At 47.8% G+C, this 20,814-nt stretch overlaps 1 protein-coding gene across 1 annotated transcript; it reads left to right on the forward strand.

The window, feature by feature from the left end:
• Positions 1 to 1,436: 1,436 nt before the first annotated feature.
• LOC103998439 (leucine-rich repeat receptor-like serine/threonine-protein kinase RGI4) lies at positions 1,437 to 5,090 on the forward strand. The gene is made up of 2 exons (XM_065083336.1): positions 1,437 to 4,448; positions 4,537 to 5,090. Exons 1-2 carry the CDS (start codon positions 1,556 to 1,558, stop codon positions 4,965 to 4,967), a joined length of 3,324 nt encoding a protein of 1,107 aa, XP_064939408.1. The 5' UTR covers positions 1,437 to 1,555; the 3' UTR covers positions 4,968 to 5,090.
• Positions 5,091 to 20,814: the final 15,724 nt, after the last annotated feature.

The raw sequence follows: 20,814 nt of genomic DNA on the forward strand, positions 1-20,814 counted from the left end.
CCAAGTCTGAGGAGGGATTTTGCAAGAACGAAAAAAAAAGTTTTTTGCTTTTTTAATCTATCAAAAACAAGTACTTGTAATATACATACAGTGACTGGTAATTCTCGATGGGAAACAAGTTAAAGAAAAAGGAAAATTATCCTCTTTTCTTGGCCTCGTAATGGGTTTGAATGAAAACTTATTTCAAGAAATTGAGCTCTTTATTGTTAGAAACAAGAGTGAAAAATGACTGACTGGTAATTTCTCTTACGACTTGCTACCGTAAAAAGAAGTGGATTGCAGGGAATTCCGGAGGAGGAGGAGGAGGTTCTAAAGTGACTGACTGTGTCAGAAAGCTAAAGAAAAATCTAGGAGAATACTAAAGAAACATGCATTACAACTTGGCAAAGGTACAATCTCTGATTAATGAATGAACACAAACAATGTTTCACCACCGCATGAGTTCCTCATCTCCCATCATATGATCGATCTACTTTGGTCTTCAGTCATTCTCCTCCCCCATCATGCTTGCATCTTGATTACACAGACAGACAGACAACACGCCCCCATGTGTGCCACCTAATCTGTGTCCCAAACATCGTCTTTCTTCATCATGCGAAAGCATTCCTCCAACTCTCACCTTCAGTAAATGGTTCGGTCACACGGTTAAAGACTCGCTTGATTTGCATACATTTAAATTCTGGGTTGACATGAAATCAATCTACTTATCGCTTTGCAGATTGTGTACGATAGCAGCGCAATTCGATCTTCACGTTGGACAATGTGTAGCCAGCCCCATTTTAACTCGTCCTTCTCTATGCTGTACACTGTGGGATAATGTAGCGAGTGATCTGTCAGTGTCCAACCCCCATTCGATCTGTCAGTCTTTATTTAAAACCCACAATGAATATAGATCACAATTATGATCATCTTTTGACCAACAAGTCCAGCATTTATACAACTAATATGAGCATAAGCTCAGATCTAATGAAGCCAAAGTCTGAAATTAAAATATTTGGACAAAATTTTGGGTAAAAGGAGATGAAGCCCTATGCTCTCTCACGGCGTCATGTGGATTTGACAATGGGCAAAGATTAAAAGTAGAGGAGGGTTACCGTGTTTCGTTTAGGATAAATATGAAGGTTACCCTCAAGTGTAAGAGATAAATATGAGTTAATGTTACCGTGTTTCGTTTAGGATAAATATGAGGGTTACCCTCAAGTGTAAGAGATAAATATGAGGAAATGTTACCGTGTTTCGTTTTAAGCTAATAAAGTAAATCTAAGGTTGCAATGAGTTAGATAAGACAAGAAATCTAGTTGAAACAAACACATCAAGTGGATAGATGACAGCAACCTCAACGATGCATGTTATCCTAAAACCTGACTTCCTCTTGGCTTCCCTTCACCATTATAACTATCTTATTGCCCTGCACATCTTCCTCAGCGTAGCTCCAAAAACCCACCCCCTCGTCCCATAAACAAAGCCATGCCCCATCTGCATCCATCCCACGAGCACCAACAACAGCAGTGATATAAAATTTGAAAAGCTAACTTGTTCTTTGGATCCAGATCTCATGCTTTCCGACTATAAACAAAACATGGTTCTACGATCTCAACACTCTCTCCCTCCCCTCTCCAATCCCAACATGGGGTTGCCTTCACACACACGTACCATCTACACTAGTCTCACCACCTTCACCTCTCTAATTCTCTTCCTCACCACGAGCTCTTCCTTCTTCCTCTGCTGCCTATCCATTGATGAGCAGGGCCTGGCTCTCCTGTCATGGAAGCAAACTCTGAACAGCTCCACAGATGCACTCAAGTCTTGGAGGTCCTCGGACCCCAATCCATGCAGATGGTTTGGAGTCACCTGCAACTCCAAACTGCAAGTCACCGGCCTGAGCATCAACTCGTCCAATCTGCAAGGCCCATTGCCTTCCAATCTTCAACCTCTCAAGTCACTCGAGACGCTTATTCTCTCTGCTACCAACATCACCGGCCCAATTCCCAGAGAATTCGGCGACTACCACGACCTCGCCTTCGTCGACCTCAGCAGAAACCAAATCTCCGGCGAGATCCCAGCCGAAGTCTGCAAGCTAAGCAAACTCGAGTCGCTTGCGCTGAATTCCAACTCGCTCCAAGGTGCCATTCCTGCCAACATCGGAAACCTCTCCAGCCTCACGTACTTGACTCTTTATGACAACTCACTGAGCGGCGAGATCCCGGCCAGCATCGGACGATTGCAGAAGCTCGAGGTTTTCCGGGCCGGCGGGAATCAAAATCTCAAAGGCTCGTTACCTGCCGAGATTGGAAACTGCAGCAGCTTGGTCATGTTAGGCCTCGCAGAAACCGGCATATCAGGGAAGCTTCCGTCTACAATTGGATTGCTCAAAAGGCTTCAAACCATAGCAATCTATACCGCTCTGCTGTCTGGTACGATCCCGGATGAGGTTGGCAATTGCACCGAGCTGACCAACCTGTATCTGTATCAGAATTCTCTGTCAGGCCCAATTCCTCCCCAGATTGGCAAGCTCCAAAACCTTCAGAGTCTGCTATCATGGCAGAACAACTTGGTGGGCTCGATCCCGCCAGAGCTCGGCCGATGCAAACAGCTAGTCCTCGTCGACTTGTCGATGAATCTTCTCACCGGGAGTATTCCGCGGAGCATCGGGAACCTAGCAAATCTCCAACAGCTTCAACTGAGTACTAATCAGCTGACGGGCGTGATACCGCAGGAGATCTCGAACTGCGCGGCGCTGACTGATCTCGAGATCGACAACAACGAGCTCTCCGGCGTGATCCAAATCGATTTCACGAAGCTGGAGAATCTCACTCTGTTCTATGCTTGGCAGAACGGGCTGACCGGGAGCATTCCTGCCAGTTTAGCCCAGTGCCGGAATCTGCAGTCGGTCGATCTCTCTTACAACAATCTGACCGGGTCGATTCCTAAGGAGCTATTCGGGTTGCAGAATCTCACCAAATTGCTTCTCCTGTCGAACGAACTGTCGGGATTCGTGCTGCCTGATATCGGCAACTGCACGAATCTTTTCCGGCTCCGGCTGAACGGTAACCGGCTCGCAGGTGCCATTCCGGCGGAGATTGGCAGTCTGAGGAACCTGAATTTTCTTGACATGAGCAACAACCTGTTTGCAGGCCCGATTCCGGCTGCAATATCCGGTTGTGACTCCCTTGAATTCGTCGACCTCCACTCCAATGCTCTGACTGGACGGTTGCCGGAGTCGTTACCGAAGAGCCTACAGTTTATCGACGTCTCTGACAACAGGCTCACTGGACCGTTAAGCCCCGGTATCGGATCACTTCCGGAGCTGACGAAGCTCGTCATGGGGAGGAATCAGCTCTCTGGTCAGATTCCAGCGCAGCTTGCATCATGCAGCAAGCTACAGCTGCTAGACCTCGGCGATAACTCCTTCTCCGGCGGGATACCGGGCGAACTAGGCCAACTTCCCGCCCTCGAGATCTCACTTAATCTCAGCTGCAATCATCTTTCCGGCGAGATCCCAACCCAGTTCTCTGCACTTGAGAAGCTCGGATGCCTTGACATTTCCCACAATGAGCTTTCCGGCAACCTCGACGTGCTCGCCGCTCTCCAGAACCTCGTCACGTTGAACGTGTCCTTCAACGCCTTCTCTGGCGAAGTGCCCGACACTCCTTTCTTCAGGAAGCTCCCGCTCTCCGTTCTTGAAGGCAACCATGGGCTGTTCATCACCAAGGGCCCCGCGACGCAAGAACCACAGAGCAGAGCAACCATTTCGGCCCTGAAGCTCGCCATGTCGGTTCTGATCAGCGTCAGCGCCGTGCTGTTGCTGGCGGCCGCCTACTTGCTTCTACGCGCTCGTGCTGTCCCGAGCGGAGAGGCCGACGACACTTGGGAGATCACGCTCTACCAAAAGCTCGACTTCTCAGTGGACGATGTAGTCCGGAGCCTGACGTCGGCGAACGTTATCGGGACCGGAAGCTCCGGGGTGGTCTACAAGGTCGGAACTTCGAACGGTGGTACCCTGGCCGTCAAGAAGATGTGGTCGTCGTCTGAGTCGGGGGCGTTCCGCAACGAGATCACGGCCCTGAGCACGATAAGGCACCGGAACATCGTGCGCTTGCTGGGATGGGGGGCCAACCGGAGCACCAAACTGTTGTTTTACAATTACCTGCCGAACGGGAGCTTGAGCGGATTCCTTCACCGAAGAGGGAAGGCGCCGGTGGAGTGGGAGTCGAGGTACGAGATCGTGATCGGGCTGGCTCACGCCATCGCCTATCTGCACCATGACTGTGTGCCCGCCATCTTGCACGGAGATGTGAAGGCCATGAACGTGTTGCTGGGGCCGAGATTTGAACCATATTTGGCGGACTTTGGCCTGGCCAGAGTAGTAAGCGGAGAAGATACTGCTCACAAGTTGGGGTCTAAGACTTCGCCTCGTATCGCTGGTTCCTACGGATACATAGCTCCAGGTAAATGACTGTTATCAATTTAGCTTTTGTCGCTTCTTCAAAGATTCATCAGTTGGAACTTCGATAGACTAATTTTAGATTGACGAAGGTGTTTGTTTTGGTTCAGAGTATGCTTCGATGCAACGGATAACAGAGAAGAGTGATGCCTACAGCTATGGCGTAGTCTTGCTTGAAGTTCTAACAGGAAGGCATCCACTGGACCCGTCGCTGCCCGGCGGAATGCATTTGGTCGAGTGGGTTCGAGACCACTTGCAGAGAAAGCGTGATGCCGTCGACCTGCTCGACGCGAGGCTGCGCGGCCTACCCGAGCATCAAACACAAGAAATGCTGCAGGCGCTCGCGATCTCCGTCCTCTGCGTCAGTGCCCGAGCCGACGACCGGCCGATGATGAAGGATGTGGTGGCGATGTTGAAGGAGATCAGGCGGCCGGTGAACGACGAGCCCAAGGACTCAGCAGGCTGCGCGGCCGCTGCTACTCCGGCCCGGAAGGTGAAGTTGCGAGGTTCTTCAAACTGCTGATTTGCAATGTCAGATTACTCTGTACCGCTAACAATTTTGGAATGACTTGATTCTTCTACAGCTAGCTTCCATAATAACTACATGTAAATCAATCATAAAAAAAATGTGTAATGTTTTGTGGGATTCCTTTCCTGCTGCAATGACTGTTAGTGTGCCAAATCCACTGTTCAGGGATGTATTGAGAAATGAGGTACGAGTTGTCTGTGTTGTAGTTGGTGCAATTATTATGTGACTTCAACAGTAGATCTGAGAAAAGAATGAACATCTTTCCAGCAATGTAATCACGTGAGCGATGCAACCAATGCACTTTCCCACATGGTAGAGATAAAAGGTGAGGAATCACTGTTATATACGTGAACAAAGTCTTCTTTGTGTCATGGCTTTTAATGGATCATTAAGCTTTCTACATCATCAGCTCAAATCAACCTTTTAGATAGAAGCAACGAAGCTGGCAGTTCCTTACACGTCTTGGAAACCCCTTTTTAGACTCTTACAAATTATATTTCAGTTTTTCATTCAAGTCATTATTTATTTTTTTCAAAAGCATATAATTCTAGTAATTTTAAAATAATTTTTTTTATTAAACCACATAAAATATCAATTAGTAGATATTTTTACTAAACCAAGGAATAATTTGACATATTGAATCTTTCAAATTTATAATTAAATATATTTTATTATTTATTCTCTTATGTTTCTTTTATTTTACTAATGATTAAGAAGAAAATTAATCTAAATGAATCATGGTATTTCAATATTTACGAGATTTAATTTGAATGACTCTTTTGTATTTAAGACTTGTATATTCCATTCTTTTTTTTTTTTTATGATCAAGGGAAAAGAAGTAGTGATTCATGCCTAGTTTATTTGTTGAACAAGGAGAGTTATAATACTTTTATAACTTTTTTATAACTCATGCCTAGTAAATATCTGGGTTTGCAATGATAATATCAACAAAATCGAATTTGATTCAAGATTATCATTGAAAAAATATTATTTTGAATTCAAGTTCAACATATTTTTTAGATAATATATAGATAGAGAGAGTCTTATCAAGACTCATCATCAATTGATTTCTTGGTGCCTATAACTTGAACTTATCTTTGATGATACAATATTAAGAAATATTGAGATTCTTCGAGTATCATGATATCAAAGTAATTATTATTTTTACACAATTAGATTATTGATATGCTCTTTTCATTTTATTAATAACAAATTGGGAGAAGTAGTAACTCATGCCCTTTTATAACTTTTATAACTTTTTTTAACTTTGGATAAATAGGGAGAATCATGATATCTTATGATTTTTTTATTATTATACTACTCATGTTTGATTTATAAAAATGGTTAACTTATAGTTATATTTTGATTGATATTACATATTGATAATGATTAAAATTTAAAATTTGATTGAATATTTATTTTTAAACTTCGAATCATATAAGATTATATTTCTTTAAACTTGAATTCAATATAAGCATTTAAAATTATATATAATTATTTGAATTTAAGTTTATTTTAATTTTTTAAAATAATAAATAGACATGAGAGTTTTTGTTAAAACCCTATTATCACTTAGTTATCATTATCAAAAGAGAGAGATTATTGAATCTCAAAGTTTAATGATAAAACCAACTGATGAGTTTATTGGACTAATATGTATTTGAGATAAGTGATATAAAAAATATTTCGATTATGAACTCGGACCACCAAAGAGTCAATTGTTGAGTAAAAGAGTCAGACATTATACCAACAAACTAATGTATCAAAAATTAGACGTCAAGTCGAAGGACTTGTCAACGTGTCAAAAATTAAACTTCATGCTAAAGGTTTAAACATTGTGCTACTGCTAGAAGGATAGGATATTATGCCAAAATATTGGATGTTGTGAGAAAATCAACATATTGGTGGAATGGGCAATATATTAAAGGAAAGAATGATGTAACAAAGTTTTGAACGAAAGATCGGATGATATGCCAAAAGATATAGAGCATGTCAAAAGTTTCATAAATATGTTAGATGTGTGGTTGATTTGTCAAGGTCTTAGTCGAGATTATTTTTGATCAATTTAAATCGGAGAAGATTGTTGCAGGAAACAACTGTAAGCCGTGGACTCGGGGTCGACGCGGCTTGGTTCGGGTTCGAATGCGCGAGGATCCGGCGCGGTGCTCCTCGGGGCAGCCGGGGTGGCTGGTCGCGGTAGTCCGGATGGAATGTAGTGTCGGGGAGGTGCGACCTCGCCTTCGTTCCTGCACGCAGGTCGGGTCGGAAGCTCGGCCCGACCCCTCCGACGATCAAGTCAGATGATGTGGAAGGGAGTTTTCCTCGTGAAGTAGTCCCCCCCCTCCTGGCGCTAGAAGGAGGGCATTTATAGGGCAGTTTAGTATTACCTGATGTGCCTGCCTGTGGGAGGCAGGATCGTACCTCTGATGACGTCTGACATTGTTATTGACGTTGCGTGGAGAACCGAAATGTCACAGGGTATGGGCGAGGGTCGGTCGTCGTCCTCCTCTGCCTCGGTCAAGCACGCGGGGTCAGGCAACGATGAAGTCGTTGTCTGAGAGCGGATGACGTCAGCGCATGTCGAGTCAGCATTATTGCCCTCCTCCTCAGACAGAGTGGCGCCCAGGTGAGGCCGACGTCGTGACGCATCATGTCGCCATTATTACCCCTATCATATCCCCCCCCCCCCCCCCCCGGAAGAAGCTATGCGTCGGTTTTTGTCATTGGGGGGGGGGGGAGTCCGATGCATGGCTTTGACCCTTGGTGTTTGCAATAGTCTCAGGCGACATGAGGTGGAGCTGGTCTCGAGCGAGCAGGCGGGAGTATAGAGCCGAGGAGCACAACGCAAGCGGGCTGGCCGCGCTGGTAGCCTCGGGCATTATGCGGCCGAGGAGCACGACGCAGGCGGGCTGGCCGCGCTAGTGGTCTCGGGCATTATGCTGCCGAGGAGCACGATGCAAGAGGGCTGGCTACGCTGGTGGTCTCGGGCATTATGCGGCCGAGGAGCACAACGCAGGCGGGCTAGCCGCGTTGGTGGTCTCGGGAATGTGGGACCAAGGAGCACGACGCAGGCGGACAGACCGTGCGGGCGTGGTCGCGCTGGTGGTCTCAGGCATTATGCGGCCAAGGAGATGACCTCGGGCATTACGCGGCCGAGGAGATGGCCTCGGGCATTACGCGGCGGAGGAGGTGGCCTCGGGCATTTCGCGGCCGAGGAGATGGCCTCGGGCATTACGCGGCCGAGGAGGTGGCCTCGGGCGGCCTGCAGTCGGGGAGCACGGCGCGGGCGGGCCAACCGCGCAGGTAGGGGGCTCGGGCATCATGCGGCTGAGTAGCGCGGCACGACTTGACGACCCGAGAGGCTACTTGTCAGTGTTTCTTTCCCTCCTTAGCTACTTATCAGTAGCAAGGGCCGGAAAGCTGTCGTATTTGACCTCCTTTCAGAAGGGATTGGTTGCTTTCGCCGCACTGTCATGGATAAACTTCTAAACAGGATGTTTGATGTAATGCTTATGTATGTCTGTGTCTTTTGGTATGTTCATGCTTTGTACAGCATGTTGAGGGACGACCGAAGGCTTAATAGTCTCATTTTAGTTGGGTTGGTGGTCGCTTTAGGCTTATAAATAAAGGTTGTGTCATGTGGACATGTGTGAGAGATTTTTGATCTATAATGGACCATTTTACCCTTTGTTGTGCAACTGTTCAAAGCTTGTAAAGTCTGTTTGTAATTTGCATTGTCTATAAAGTGTTTTTCGGAGATGTTTACTTGTGGATCCCGAGTGAGGCCTTTTCTTTGTCCTGTTCTCTCTTTTGTGGGACCTAAGGGACCAAGGGAGGCTTCGGGGAGCCTGACCTTTGCGGACGGACACGCAAGGGTGCCGCATGACTTAGGCAAAACCAGCTAAGTCCGTGACAGCATGCTTTCGGGCATGGAGATCGAGGCGCCAGCCTGCTGCCGCTTCAGTTGGGTTGTTACGTCATGTTTTCATTAAGGCGAGGCGCCTTTTGGTCATTTCCGATGCGATGTGACGGTTACGCATATGCGTAGGTGGGCTACCGCCCACTCTCGGGAGGTGAAGGGGCGCTGGTCTCGGTGGTGTATCTCCTTTTAAATAGCGGACGCCCGACTTTACTTCCATCTTTTGCTGCTGAGTCTCCCTCTCCTGGCCTTGCCGTCCCCTTTCCAACCTTCTGCTTCCTGCGTCGTCTTCCCCTTCTCCGTAGCACCTCCCTGTTAAGGACAGTTGAGATGTCATCCTCTCCTCCTTCCCCTTCTTTACCTTCCCGTGTGGCTGGGGGGGGGGGGGGGGGGGGGGGGGGGGGACGTCCTTCGACGCCCCCTGTAGAATCCTCTGATGGGGAAGCGGCGGGTGACCTGGAGGCCTTGATGTGGCCGCATGATATCGACTCCACCGTGAGTGAGTCTCTGCTGGGGGGACTCCGGGAGCTCTATTGCATCCCGGAGGATCACATCCATAGTGCCCCAGAGCCGGGGCAGCGGGCGTATGACCCTGTCCCGAAGGGTTTTGCGCTGACTTTGGATGCCCTAGAGGTAGGTCTGCGCTTTCCCCTTCACCCCCTCATTGTGTCTTGTCTGTCTTTCTGGCGGATTTCGCCATCCCAAGTGGCGTCGAACTCTTGGTGTTACCTAGTGGTATTCTTGGGGGAATGCCATTACGCCGATATCACCCCCACCCTCAACCTCTTTCTTTCCTGCTATCGTCTTTCCAAGGGTTCGGGGGGTTACTTCCTGTCCGCTCGGACGGGCTTCCGAGTCGGAGGGGCCCCTTCCAGTAATAAAGGGTGGAAGGGGAGGTTTTTTTATATTAGTTGCGCGAAGGACTGGGGTTTTGGAGTTCGGTGGTCCGCGAGGGCGATCGATAATACCACCTCATGTTTGGGCGAAGCAGAGCGTCAAGATCTGGGGAGGCTCAAAGAGATTCTCCCTAGGTCACAGGCTATCCAGAATATGACCGAGCGATGGCTGGCCGAGGCGGGTCTCAACCCGATGCCTTTGGGTACGTTAGAGATGCTTGGTTCGGGTGTTAGCGTGGTTGGTTTCGGGTACTAACATTTTTCGTCTCTTGCAGAAATGGTGAACCTTCGGTCGCTTCTGGGGGGTCAAGCGTCGCAAGCCTCTCCCCCAGCTCCGTCGGTCGACCCACAACCCGGCTCGGAGAGCACCCCGTTGGAGGTCGAGGCTAGGCGCCCTCCGAAGAAGGCGAAGACAGCCCCGTTGTAGGGGCCTGAGGCGGGCTCCCGTCGAGGCGTGGTTGGGCCTAGTCGGCAGGCGGCTGGGAAGGGTCCGCCCCCAATCTCCGTACACGACCTGTGTCGACTGCCAGCCGGGGACGGGGAGTCGTTCCTGACGTGGCTAGCGAGCGAGATCCCGCTCAGGGAGTCCAATGAGCCCCTGGTCGCCCGCTGGGAGGGCTTGTCCCGGGGGGATAGAGTGTGGGCCGGAGGGGATCCCTCCGCAGCGTTCCTCCGAGGCGTGCTTCATCCCGATATGGCTCGGGATTTGTACGTCCTGCCCTCGAAGGTGCTGCTCAATAAGTCCGCCCAATCACTGACCTGGGAAAGCACGTCTCCTCTTTTCCCGTTTGGTTTTGTCTGTCCGACGTCGACCTTCTTGACATGTTTCTCCTTTTGTAGGGCCTCCATTATGCGACGGCCTTGATGGACAGGGGGCGTGACGCCGACCGTGTCATTGGGGGCCTCGTCAGTCGCAATGGCGATCTTCACCGCCAGGTCGAGGAGGTCCGAGCCGGGGCCGGCCCAGAGGCTGTGGCGGTCGCCGAGAAGCGCGCGACGGATTCTGAGGCGGAGGCGGCTCGCCTTCGGTCCGAGCTTGAAGCCTCCAAGAAGGCAAACGAGGAGCTCCAGAAGACAATAAGGGTGGAGCGGACCGAACTCCGCCTGTTGAAGACAGAGGCGAGTGCCCTCAGCAAGAAGCTGGAGGAGGCCAAGGCCGAGACGAGGGCAGCCTCGGAGGCACTGGCGGAGGAGGCCCGGCTTCGACCTGCCAAAGATAAGGGGCTCCTCGAGGCGTACAAGATGTATGAGGGGTTTGAACACGGGCTTACGTGGATGGGGCGGGTGTCCTTTGAGTATGGATACCGAATCGCCACTTCCCGTTTCCGCTGTCGTCATCCTGGTCTTGAGGTGGAGGAGGACCCCTTCACTCCCCACCCCGAGGATCAGGAGGTAGATATGCCCGAGGAGGTCCCCTTCGATGACCGCCTGGACGCTCCATTGTAATAAGGAAGGGTCCTGTTGTTTTTTGTTTTCTAAGATGCTAGTCAATTCTGTAAGTCGGAGTCCTGTAAGTCGAGTCTTGTAAGTTTTCCTTGAATAAAAGAAAACTTTTACTTTTCTCGTGCGTCGTCTTCTTCTTCCTAAAAAGCTTCTTACTCCTCGGGTGGGAAACTTCTTTTTCCTTAGACAAAAAGGTTTCTTTGTTTTAAACAAAAAACTTCTTAAGATTCCGGACATTCCAGGTTCTCGGTAAGGGAGAACCGTTCGTTGTCGCAAGCCGGTAAGTACCCGGTCGGACTACCTCGACGACTCGGTAAGGCCCTTCCCACTTGGGGGCCAACTTCCCCCTCGCTCGGGTCGGATCGCTGACCTCGATCTTTCGCAGGACCAGGTTGCCTAACTTAACCGGTCGGGGTCGTACCTTCCTGTTGTAGACCCTTGCGACGGCTCTCTAGTAAGAGAGGGCCTTCAGGTGTGCGTCGGTGCGTCGTTCCTCAAGCATGTCGAGGCCGGAACGAAGTCCCTCGTTCGAGACTTCCTCGTCATAGCTTATCGTCCGAAGGGTGGCAATGGCTACCTCGGGCGGCAAAATGGCTTCAGTTCTGAACGCGAGGCTGTAAGGGGACTCTCCTATTGCGATCTTGGGGATGGTGCGTAGTGCCCACAAGACGCTCGGGAGTTCATTCGTCCAGGCCGATCGGGCTGCGGATACTCTTCTTTTGAGCCCGTCTAGGATGGATCGATTGGTTACCTCTGCTAGTCCGTTCGTTTGAGGATAGGCCACCGAGCTGAACCTCAACTGGATTCCGTGGTTCGCGCAGAACTCTTGGAACCTTCTACCGGCGAATTGGGGCCCGTTGTCTGTGATGATGGTTTTGGGCAAGCCAAACCAGGTCACTAGGTTCTTCCATACGAACTTTTCTATTTGTCGTTCGGTGATCGTCGCCAGTGGTTCGGCCTCCACCCACTTTGTGAAGTAATCCACGCCCACGACGATATACTTTCGTTGTCCCGGGGTTGGGGGAAAAGGGCTGAGCAGGTCCAGACCCCATTGTGCGAATGGCCATGCGCAGTCGATGGGGGCGAGCGGGACCGTGGTGCTAGTCATAGGTTCCCAGCAAGCCAATCATGTGAGTGATGGCACGTGTGACTTAATATAAAATCTTTGTTCTTATTATATTTTGGCATATATCACTTTATAACTATTGCTAAATGCATACATATATTGTGATGTCCTTGGATTTGTGCAATGGGAATCGGATCGTGATGAGATCACGATAGTGAGATCGATTCATCTTTAAACTAATATCCTAAATAATCCTGGTCATAGGTTACTCGAGAGGGATATCGTGATAACCGGACAGACAAGTGTGTTGTATACCCGTCCATATGATGGATGCAGCTGGTCTCATAGCTGCTTGTGTAGGGACACTAGGGATACAGTACAGGTGCTCATTGGAGAATGAGTTCACTGATTGATCTGCTTACGGAATGCTGGATGGTTGATGATGCCTTATTGTCAGACAGCGATTCCGTAGTCCTAGTGGTGTATCTGGTCCTTAGACTTGAGACACCAAGGATGTCCTATTGGGAAATCATGGGGGGCGACATCATATGCGCAGCGGAAGAACAAGAAAACAAAAATCCCCGATTCCCAAAAAGATGTTCGTCGTCGTGTGAAGATTGGTGCGCAAAAATTTGCAAAACACAAAAACTGCGTATAGAGATTGTGTTACCTAGGGAGATCGTATATCCCTGTTTCCTTGCAGATCCTTAGGAGAGGGTGAAGGAGGTCAAGCGTCCTCCTCTCTAGCGGTGATCCACACAGCAGGGTTGCGACGACGCTCCTCAAAACTCCAGGCCTACTCTGAGGTGGAGAGGGAGAGGAGAATAGGAAGGGCAAGCAAAGACTCTAGCCTATGAGGCTGTGAATCCCTCCTATTTATAGAGATCCCGTGTCAAACCCTAATGGGTCCTTCCCTAGTGGGTATTGGATCTGCATCCAATAAGACAAGGGCTCCGTCGTATATCTCATATCCAAACCTCTACTCATCGCAATGCCTACCATATGTGTGTGACCCTCTAGGCCCAATATCGAGCTGGCCGTGAGTCATACCTGTTAGAACTCCTTCTAACTCAGTGAATTATTATCTCTGTAATAATTCACTCGACTCATCGACTACGGACGTACTAGGCCACTACGCCGTAGTCCCCAGACGATACAGGGGAATCCAATCCATTGGACCTGTCAGTCCTCAGTTACCATGTACCTATAGTCCCTTATCCATCTAATATCCCAGAGACCGTATATCGAGCATGGTGCTGTCAGACTCATACGGTTTCTACTCAAGTCTCGCTCTAATCGGATTCTCCCGGAGAACTGTTTCTCTCTCAACCCGAATGACCCTGGCCAGGGATTTGTCTGAGCAAGAACACATGTGATATTCCTCTCTTGACGCCGAAAGTGGATGATCCTCTATCGACACTCAATAGCCCTCGTAAGGTCGACTACCACTCCCAATGACCAGCTGTACTAGATCTGGGACAGCCAAACCTATAAGTCTGGTATCAAAGAGTGGAGCACTCATACAGGACATCCTTGGTGTCTCAAGTCTAAGGACCAGATACACCACTAGGACTATGGAATCACTGTCTGACAATAAGGCATCATCAACCATCCAGCATTCCGTAAGCGGATCAATCAGTGAACTCATTCTCCAATGAGCACCTATACTATATCCCTAGTGTCCCTACACGAGCAGCTATGAGACTAGCTACATACATCATATGGATGGGTATACAGCACACCAGTCTATCCGGTTATCACGATGTCCCTCTCGAGTAACCTATGACCGGGATTATTTAGGATATGTGTTTAAAGGTGAATCGATCTCATTATCGTGATCTCATCACGATCCGATTCCCATTGCACAAATCCAAGGACATCACAATATATATATATGCATTTATGCAATAGTTATAAAGTGATATACGCTAAAATATAATAAGCAAAAAGATTCTGTATCAAGTCACACGTGCCATCACTCACGTGATTGGCTTGCTGGGCACCTATGACTAGCAATCTCCCACTTGACCTAAAGCCAATCACCTATGTGTCTGATCCCCATCAGACTCCTGTGACGCTCAAAGACAATCTGAGACAACGGCTTTGACAGTGGATCTGCAATGTTATCTTCGGATGGAACTCTTTCCACTGCTACATCTCCTCGGGTTACGATCTCTCTGATAAGCTGGAACCTCCTCAGAACACTTCTGATGAGACTCGGGTTCCCTTATTTGAGTAATCGCCCCATAGTTGTCGCAATATAAGGAAGTCGACTTCTCGCTATTCGGAACGACTCCCAAATCTGTGATGAACATCTTCACCCAGACTCCCTCCTCTGCTGCATCTGATGCAGCAATGTACTCCGCCTCTGTGGTCGAGTCAGCAGTGGTATCTTGCTTGGAACTCTTCCAGCACACTGCTCCTCCATTCAAGGTGTACACATACTCTGAATTCGACTTGCTATCATCGACATCAGACTAAAAACTTAAGTCAGTGTAGCCTTCAACCTTAAGGCTATTACCTCCATATACTAGTAAAAGATCCTTAGTCATTCTCAAGTACTTAAGGATACACTTTACTGCTTTCCAGTGCTCCAAGCCTGGATCCGCCTGATACCTGCTCGTGACACTCAGAGCATACGCTATATCAGGCCTAGTACATAGCATGGCATACATGATAGACCCTATTGCTGAGGCATAAGGTATCATATTCATGTTCGCCCTTTCTTCTGGAGTCTTTGGGGACTTACTCGTAGAAAGCGATATCCCATGTCTCATCGGTATGAGACCTCTCTTGGAATTTTCCATACCAAACCTTTTGATAATGGTTTCTATATACCTGGACTGGGACAAGCCAAGCATCCTCTTGGATCTATCTCTATAGATTCTAATCCCCTAAATATAGGATGCTTCCCCTAAGTCCTTCATGGAGAAGTGTCTATGGATAGCATTCCTACATCATTCCCAATGATGAGGATGTCATCCACATATAACACCAAAAAGGTAATAGCGCTCCCACTTACCTTTCTGTATACACAAGGCTCATCTTCGTTCTTAACGAAGTCATAAGATCTGATTGCCTCATCAAATCTTATGTTCCAACTTCGGGAAGCTTGCTTTAGTCCATAAATGGATCTAAGTAACCTACACACCTTATCTGGGCAGTTCTTGGACACGAATCCCTCAGGTTGCATCATATACACCTCCTCCTCGAGGTTCCCGTTGAGGAATGCGGTTTTCACATCCATCTGCCAGATCTTATAATCATAGTGTGCTGCAATAGCCAATAGAATTCTGATGGATTTTAGCATTGCTACGGGTGAGAAAGTTTCGTCGTAGTCAACACCTTGCCTTTGACGATACCCCTTAGCCACTAGCCTTGCTTTATAGGTCTCTACCTTTCCATCTACTCCGATCTTTTTCTTAAAGATCCACTTGCAACCGATGGGTACAATACCTTCGGGCGCATCAACTAGGTTCCAAACCTTATTGGAGTACATAGAATCCATCTCAGAATTCATGGCTTCTTTCCACTTCCCGGAGTCTATACTCATAATAGCCTCCTCGTAGGTCTGAGGATCAATATCCTCTACATCCTCTGCTCTAATATATCCCACATATCTCTCAGGAGGATGGGATACTCTATCAGACCTGCGTAAAGTTGATACTTGTGTATTAGGTACCTGAACAGACTCGGGCTGTAGAGTGGTGCTCGAGCTTGGTTCTCCAACCTCGCTCAATTCTATCATTCTCCCACTGTCTCCGTCAAGAATGTGTTCCTTCTCAAGGAACACTGCTCTCTTAGCTACAAAGACCTTTTGGTCCTCGAGATGATAGAAATAATACCCACAAGTTTCCTTGGGGTATCCCACAAATTTGCATCGCTCTGTCCTTGATTCTAACTTATCGGGGTTGTGTCTTCTAACATGGGCAGGGCAGCCCCAAATCTTAACAACCTTAAGATCAGGCTTCTTCCCTTTCCATATCTCATATGGTGTAGACACTACCGACTTAGTTGGAACTCTGTTTAGAAGGTAAGCTGCGGTTTCTAGGGCATATCCCCAGAATGAGATGGGTAGGTCAGCGAAACTCATCATGGACCGTACCATATCTAATAATGTACGATTTCTCCTTTCAGAGACACCATTGAGCTGAGGTGTATAAGAAGGTGTCCATTGGGATAATATCCCATGGTCCTTGAGGAACTGAGTAAACTCTGTACTCAAGTATTCACCTCCTCGATCTGATCGAAAAGTTTTGATACTCTTTCCAGTTTGGTTCTCCACCTTATTCCTATACTCTCTGAATTTCTCAAAGGCCTCGGACTTGTACTTCATTAAGTACACATATCCATACCTTGAGAAATCATCAGTAAATGTAATGAAATAGGAGTAACCTGTTGAATCTCGTATTTTGATGATGAAACTACTTGATATATGTTTATGATTTAATCTGCGTTTTGAGTGACGCAGGATGCTTTGATCAGGATGAAACAATTAAAGCAGGAAAATCATGTTGTGCCGGAGGAACATGTCAGAAGATTGGACGTCGGGCCGGTGGATCGGTCGACGTATCGACAGAAGGCTTCGGGCCGTGGACTCGGGCATCGGGCCAAGTAGAGCGGGTATTGTGCCAAGGATATCGGAGTTGCGGAGTCAACTGGCCGATTGGGCAATAGGCCGCAGGAGAGGACGATGCGCCGAAGAATCAGACGAAGCGTCGAGGGACCAATGACATGCCGGACAACTTGGTTAATTGCTTAGGATTAATTGTCTCGATCGAAGTTTTGTTTTAAGTGTGCAGGATTAACTACGATGAAAGATAGACAAGCAGCAGGAGTTGCGCCGGAGTCAAGTTCATGATCACGTTGGGAGTTCGAGAGTTCGACGGAAGTACGGACGGTCGTCGGAGGTTCTGCGAGAACAGATCCGAGAAGTCCAGAAGCTTGCCAAGCGAAGCTCGTCGGAACTCGCCAAGTGGATCGTCGCAAAGTCCAGGAGTTTGCCGGAAGTCCGCAGAAGCATCACCGAGGGTTCATCGGATGATCGACGGAAGTTCGCCGGAAACTCGCCGGAAGAAGCGATTGACGTACCGAAGCAAAGCTGCAGAAATTGTCTTAGATTTAATCGTAGTTAGCACGGTGATTAAGTTAGAAATGGGAGGTGATCCCATTAGCTTAATCCTGGGGCAATTGGGCCCCTGAAGAACTCAAGTTGGGTCGAATGGTTCAACCCATTCGAACCCAAGAAGCTGTGGGAGGTGCAACCGCCCAGGCAGGGAGGTGCCACCGCCCAGGCTAAGTCTCCCAGCGAGACTGGGCGGTGCAACCGCTCTAGCCAGGCGGTGCAACCGCCCAGGCTAAGTCTCCCAGCAAGACTGGGAGGTGCAACCGCTCCAGCCAGGCGGTGCAACCGCCCAGGGCTCAGTCTCCAAGCGAGACTGGGCGGTGCAACCTCCTCTGTCAAGCGGTAGCACCGCCTGAGCTCAAGTTTCGAGCTCTGCCTGGTGATGCAATCACCGAGCTCAGTCTTCGAGCTCTGGAAGAGAAGTACGACCTCTCTGGCCAGGAGATGCACAGCCTAAGCTCAGTCTTCGAGCTCTGGCAGAGAGGTGCAACCACCTCTGGCAGAGAGGTGCAACCACCTCTGGCAGAAAGGGGCGATCACCTCTGGCAGAGAAGAGAAACTTCTCTGGTCAGGAGATGCACCGCCTGAGCTCGGTCTTCGAGCTCTGGCAGGAAGGTGCAACCACCCCTGACAGAGAAGGTGCAACCGTCTGAGCTCAGTCTTCGAGCTCTGCCAGGCGGTGCCACCTCTCCAGTCGAGAGGTGCAACCGCCTGAGCTCAGACTTCGAGCTCTGCCAGGCGGTGCCACCTCTCCAGTCAAGAGGTGCAACCGCCTGATCCCGGAATTTCGGGATTTGATCGTTTTGAGCTCGAAATTTGAATTGGGTTGGGGCCTATAAATACCCCACCCATTCAGCACTGAAAAGAAACAGACCTACACCGAAATCTTGATCTTTTCTGTGATTCTAAGAGCTCAAAAGTGTTGTAAAGCCTTTAAGTCTCCTCCTTCTGTTCTTCAAGTTTTCAGTTGTAAAGTGAGGAGAGAAAGGTCTGTAAAGGTTGTCTCCTGAGCCTGTCAAAAGGAGAGAAACTGTAAAAGGGAAGTTTGGCCTTCGCCTATTGAAGGAAGGCCCCTAGTTGACGTCGGCAACCTCGTCGGTGGAGGAAGCCAAAAGTGGAGTAGGTCAAGGCTGACCGAACCACTCTAAATCTCTGGTTTGCGTTTATTTTTGAGCACTTTATCATTACTGCAAACCTCCTCCATTACTACTGCTCTCTGCGCTCTCACGAACAAGTTCTAAGTGCTGTTCTTCCGAATCTGCATTCAGACGTAAATTCGTATTTTCGTACATTACAGTTTACGTTTACGTTTGATTCTGCAGAACTATCTTCCGTGCTTTTACGAAAGAGTTTCTTTGCAGTTTACACTTACATTTTGATCCTATTGATAACTGCAAACTGTCCTCTACAATTTTACGAACGAGTTTCAACATTTAGACGTAAAACTGCATTTAGACGTAAATCGGCTTTCCTCTCACAATCATCAGTTCTCAGTTCACGTTTACGTCTTGATTTCAACTGCATACTGTCTTCTGCGAGTATACAAACGAGTTTCAAAGTTTAGACGTAAATCTGCGTTTAGACGTAAATCTGCGTTTAGACGTAAAACTGCGTTTAGACGTAAATCTGAGTTTAGACGTAAACTGCGCTTAGACGCAAAACTGCGCTTAGACGCAAACTGTGTTTAGACGCAAACTGCGCTTAGACGCAAACTGCGCTTAGACGCAAACTGTGTTTAGACGCAAACTGCGCTTAGACGCAATCTGCGCTTAGACGCAAACTGCACTTAGATACAAACTAAGAATTAGCTTTTGCATCATAATAGCTTTTATTGAACGAACGCAGCTTTTGGTTTTTAATCGCTGTAAGATTTCCGCTGCACTAATTCACCCCCCCCCCCCTCTTAGTGCTCTCGATCCTAACATAACCTCCTATGGCATGAGTTGACATGGGTCCACATACATCACTATGTATGAGTTCCAACAACTCAATGGCTCTCTCTCCAGTTCCACTAAATAGAGAGTTGGTCAATTTTCCACGAATGCAAGGTTCATAAGTTGCATATGACACGTAGTCGAATGGATCTAGATATCCATCATTTAGCAACTTTTGAATCCTTCTTTCATGGATGTGACCAAGCCTATAATGCCATAGGTATGCACTATTCACCTCATCTCGTTTCCTCTTAGACACTTACATTCATGATATGTGGAGTAGTGTCTTGCATAAACAAACCTTTATGCAATATTCCTCTCGTCAATCTCCCCTTAGCTTTGCTAGAATTTACAATAAATTGTAGATGTGATAAGCAATATTGGTATCCAATACCAATGCACTATCACAAAAATCTAACAATTGGAGATTGATCATGAATATACTTGAAGCTTCACCAAGCTTCTTGTTTCGCCCTTTCTGCAAGGTACTCTTTGCAGTTCCTCTTCCAGTTCCCATCTTTACCACAATGGAAGCACTGGCCTTTGTCCTTTGCTGGGTCTTTCTTAGCAACCTTTGCTTTACCTGGTCTGCCCTTGCCCTTTCCCTTCTTAAGGGACCTTTCTGCTTTCCTTTTCTTTCTGGTCTCACCAGTATAGAGAACTGGCTTCTCTTTCTTAATATTACTCTCTGCCTCCCTCAACATATTGAGGAGCTCTGGGAGAGTCACCTCAAGCTTGTTCATATTAAAATCCATTATGAACTATGAAAAGGAATCTGATAGGGACTGAAGTACAATGTCCACACACAAGTTATCCTCTATGACCATTCCTAGACCTGTGAGTTTCTCTATCCACTCAACCATCTTTAGGACATGGTTCTGAACCAGTGTCCCCTCAGTCATCCTAACGCGGAAGAGGCTCTTGGATATCTCATATCGCTGAGTCATTTCCTATTCCTCAAACAATTTGCGGACATGTAGAAGAATGGATCTGGCATCCATCTTTTCATGTTGTCTCTGTAACTCAGGAGTCATAGAGCCCAACATATAGCACTGAGCAAGAGTGAAGTCATTAATGTACTTCACGTAGCGAGTGATCTCATCCTCGCTTGCCCCTTCTTCGGGCGTAGGCATCACTGTATCAAGGACATACACGATTTTCTCCACTATGAGAATAATTCTCAAGTTACGGAGCCAATCCATATAATTTGGACCAGTGAGGCGGTTGACATCAAGTATGCCACGTAAGGGATTTAAAAGCGACATTTTCTGAAAATAAAGATGCAGCAGAAATGAATAACATGCAGATTTTGCAAGAAATAAACTATCAAGATATGGACTTCTATCTTAATATGCTCCCACTATTTTACTAACGAGTCACGCGACACCCTCAGCACGTGAAACGGAAGTCTCCGGCAGACTTCTAGTGGGGATCAGGATCCAATCAGCGTCTTAGTGT

Source organism: Musa acuminata, chromosome BXJ1-9 (assembly GCF_036884655.1).
Source record: "Musa acuminata AAA Group cultivar baxijiao chromosome BXJ1-9, Cavendish_Baxijiao_AAA, whole genome shotgun sequence".
Lineage (NCBI taxonomy): Eukaryota > Viridiplantae > Streptophyta > Magnoliopsida > Zingiberales > Musaceae > Musa > Musa acuminata.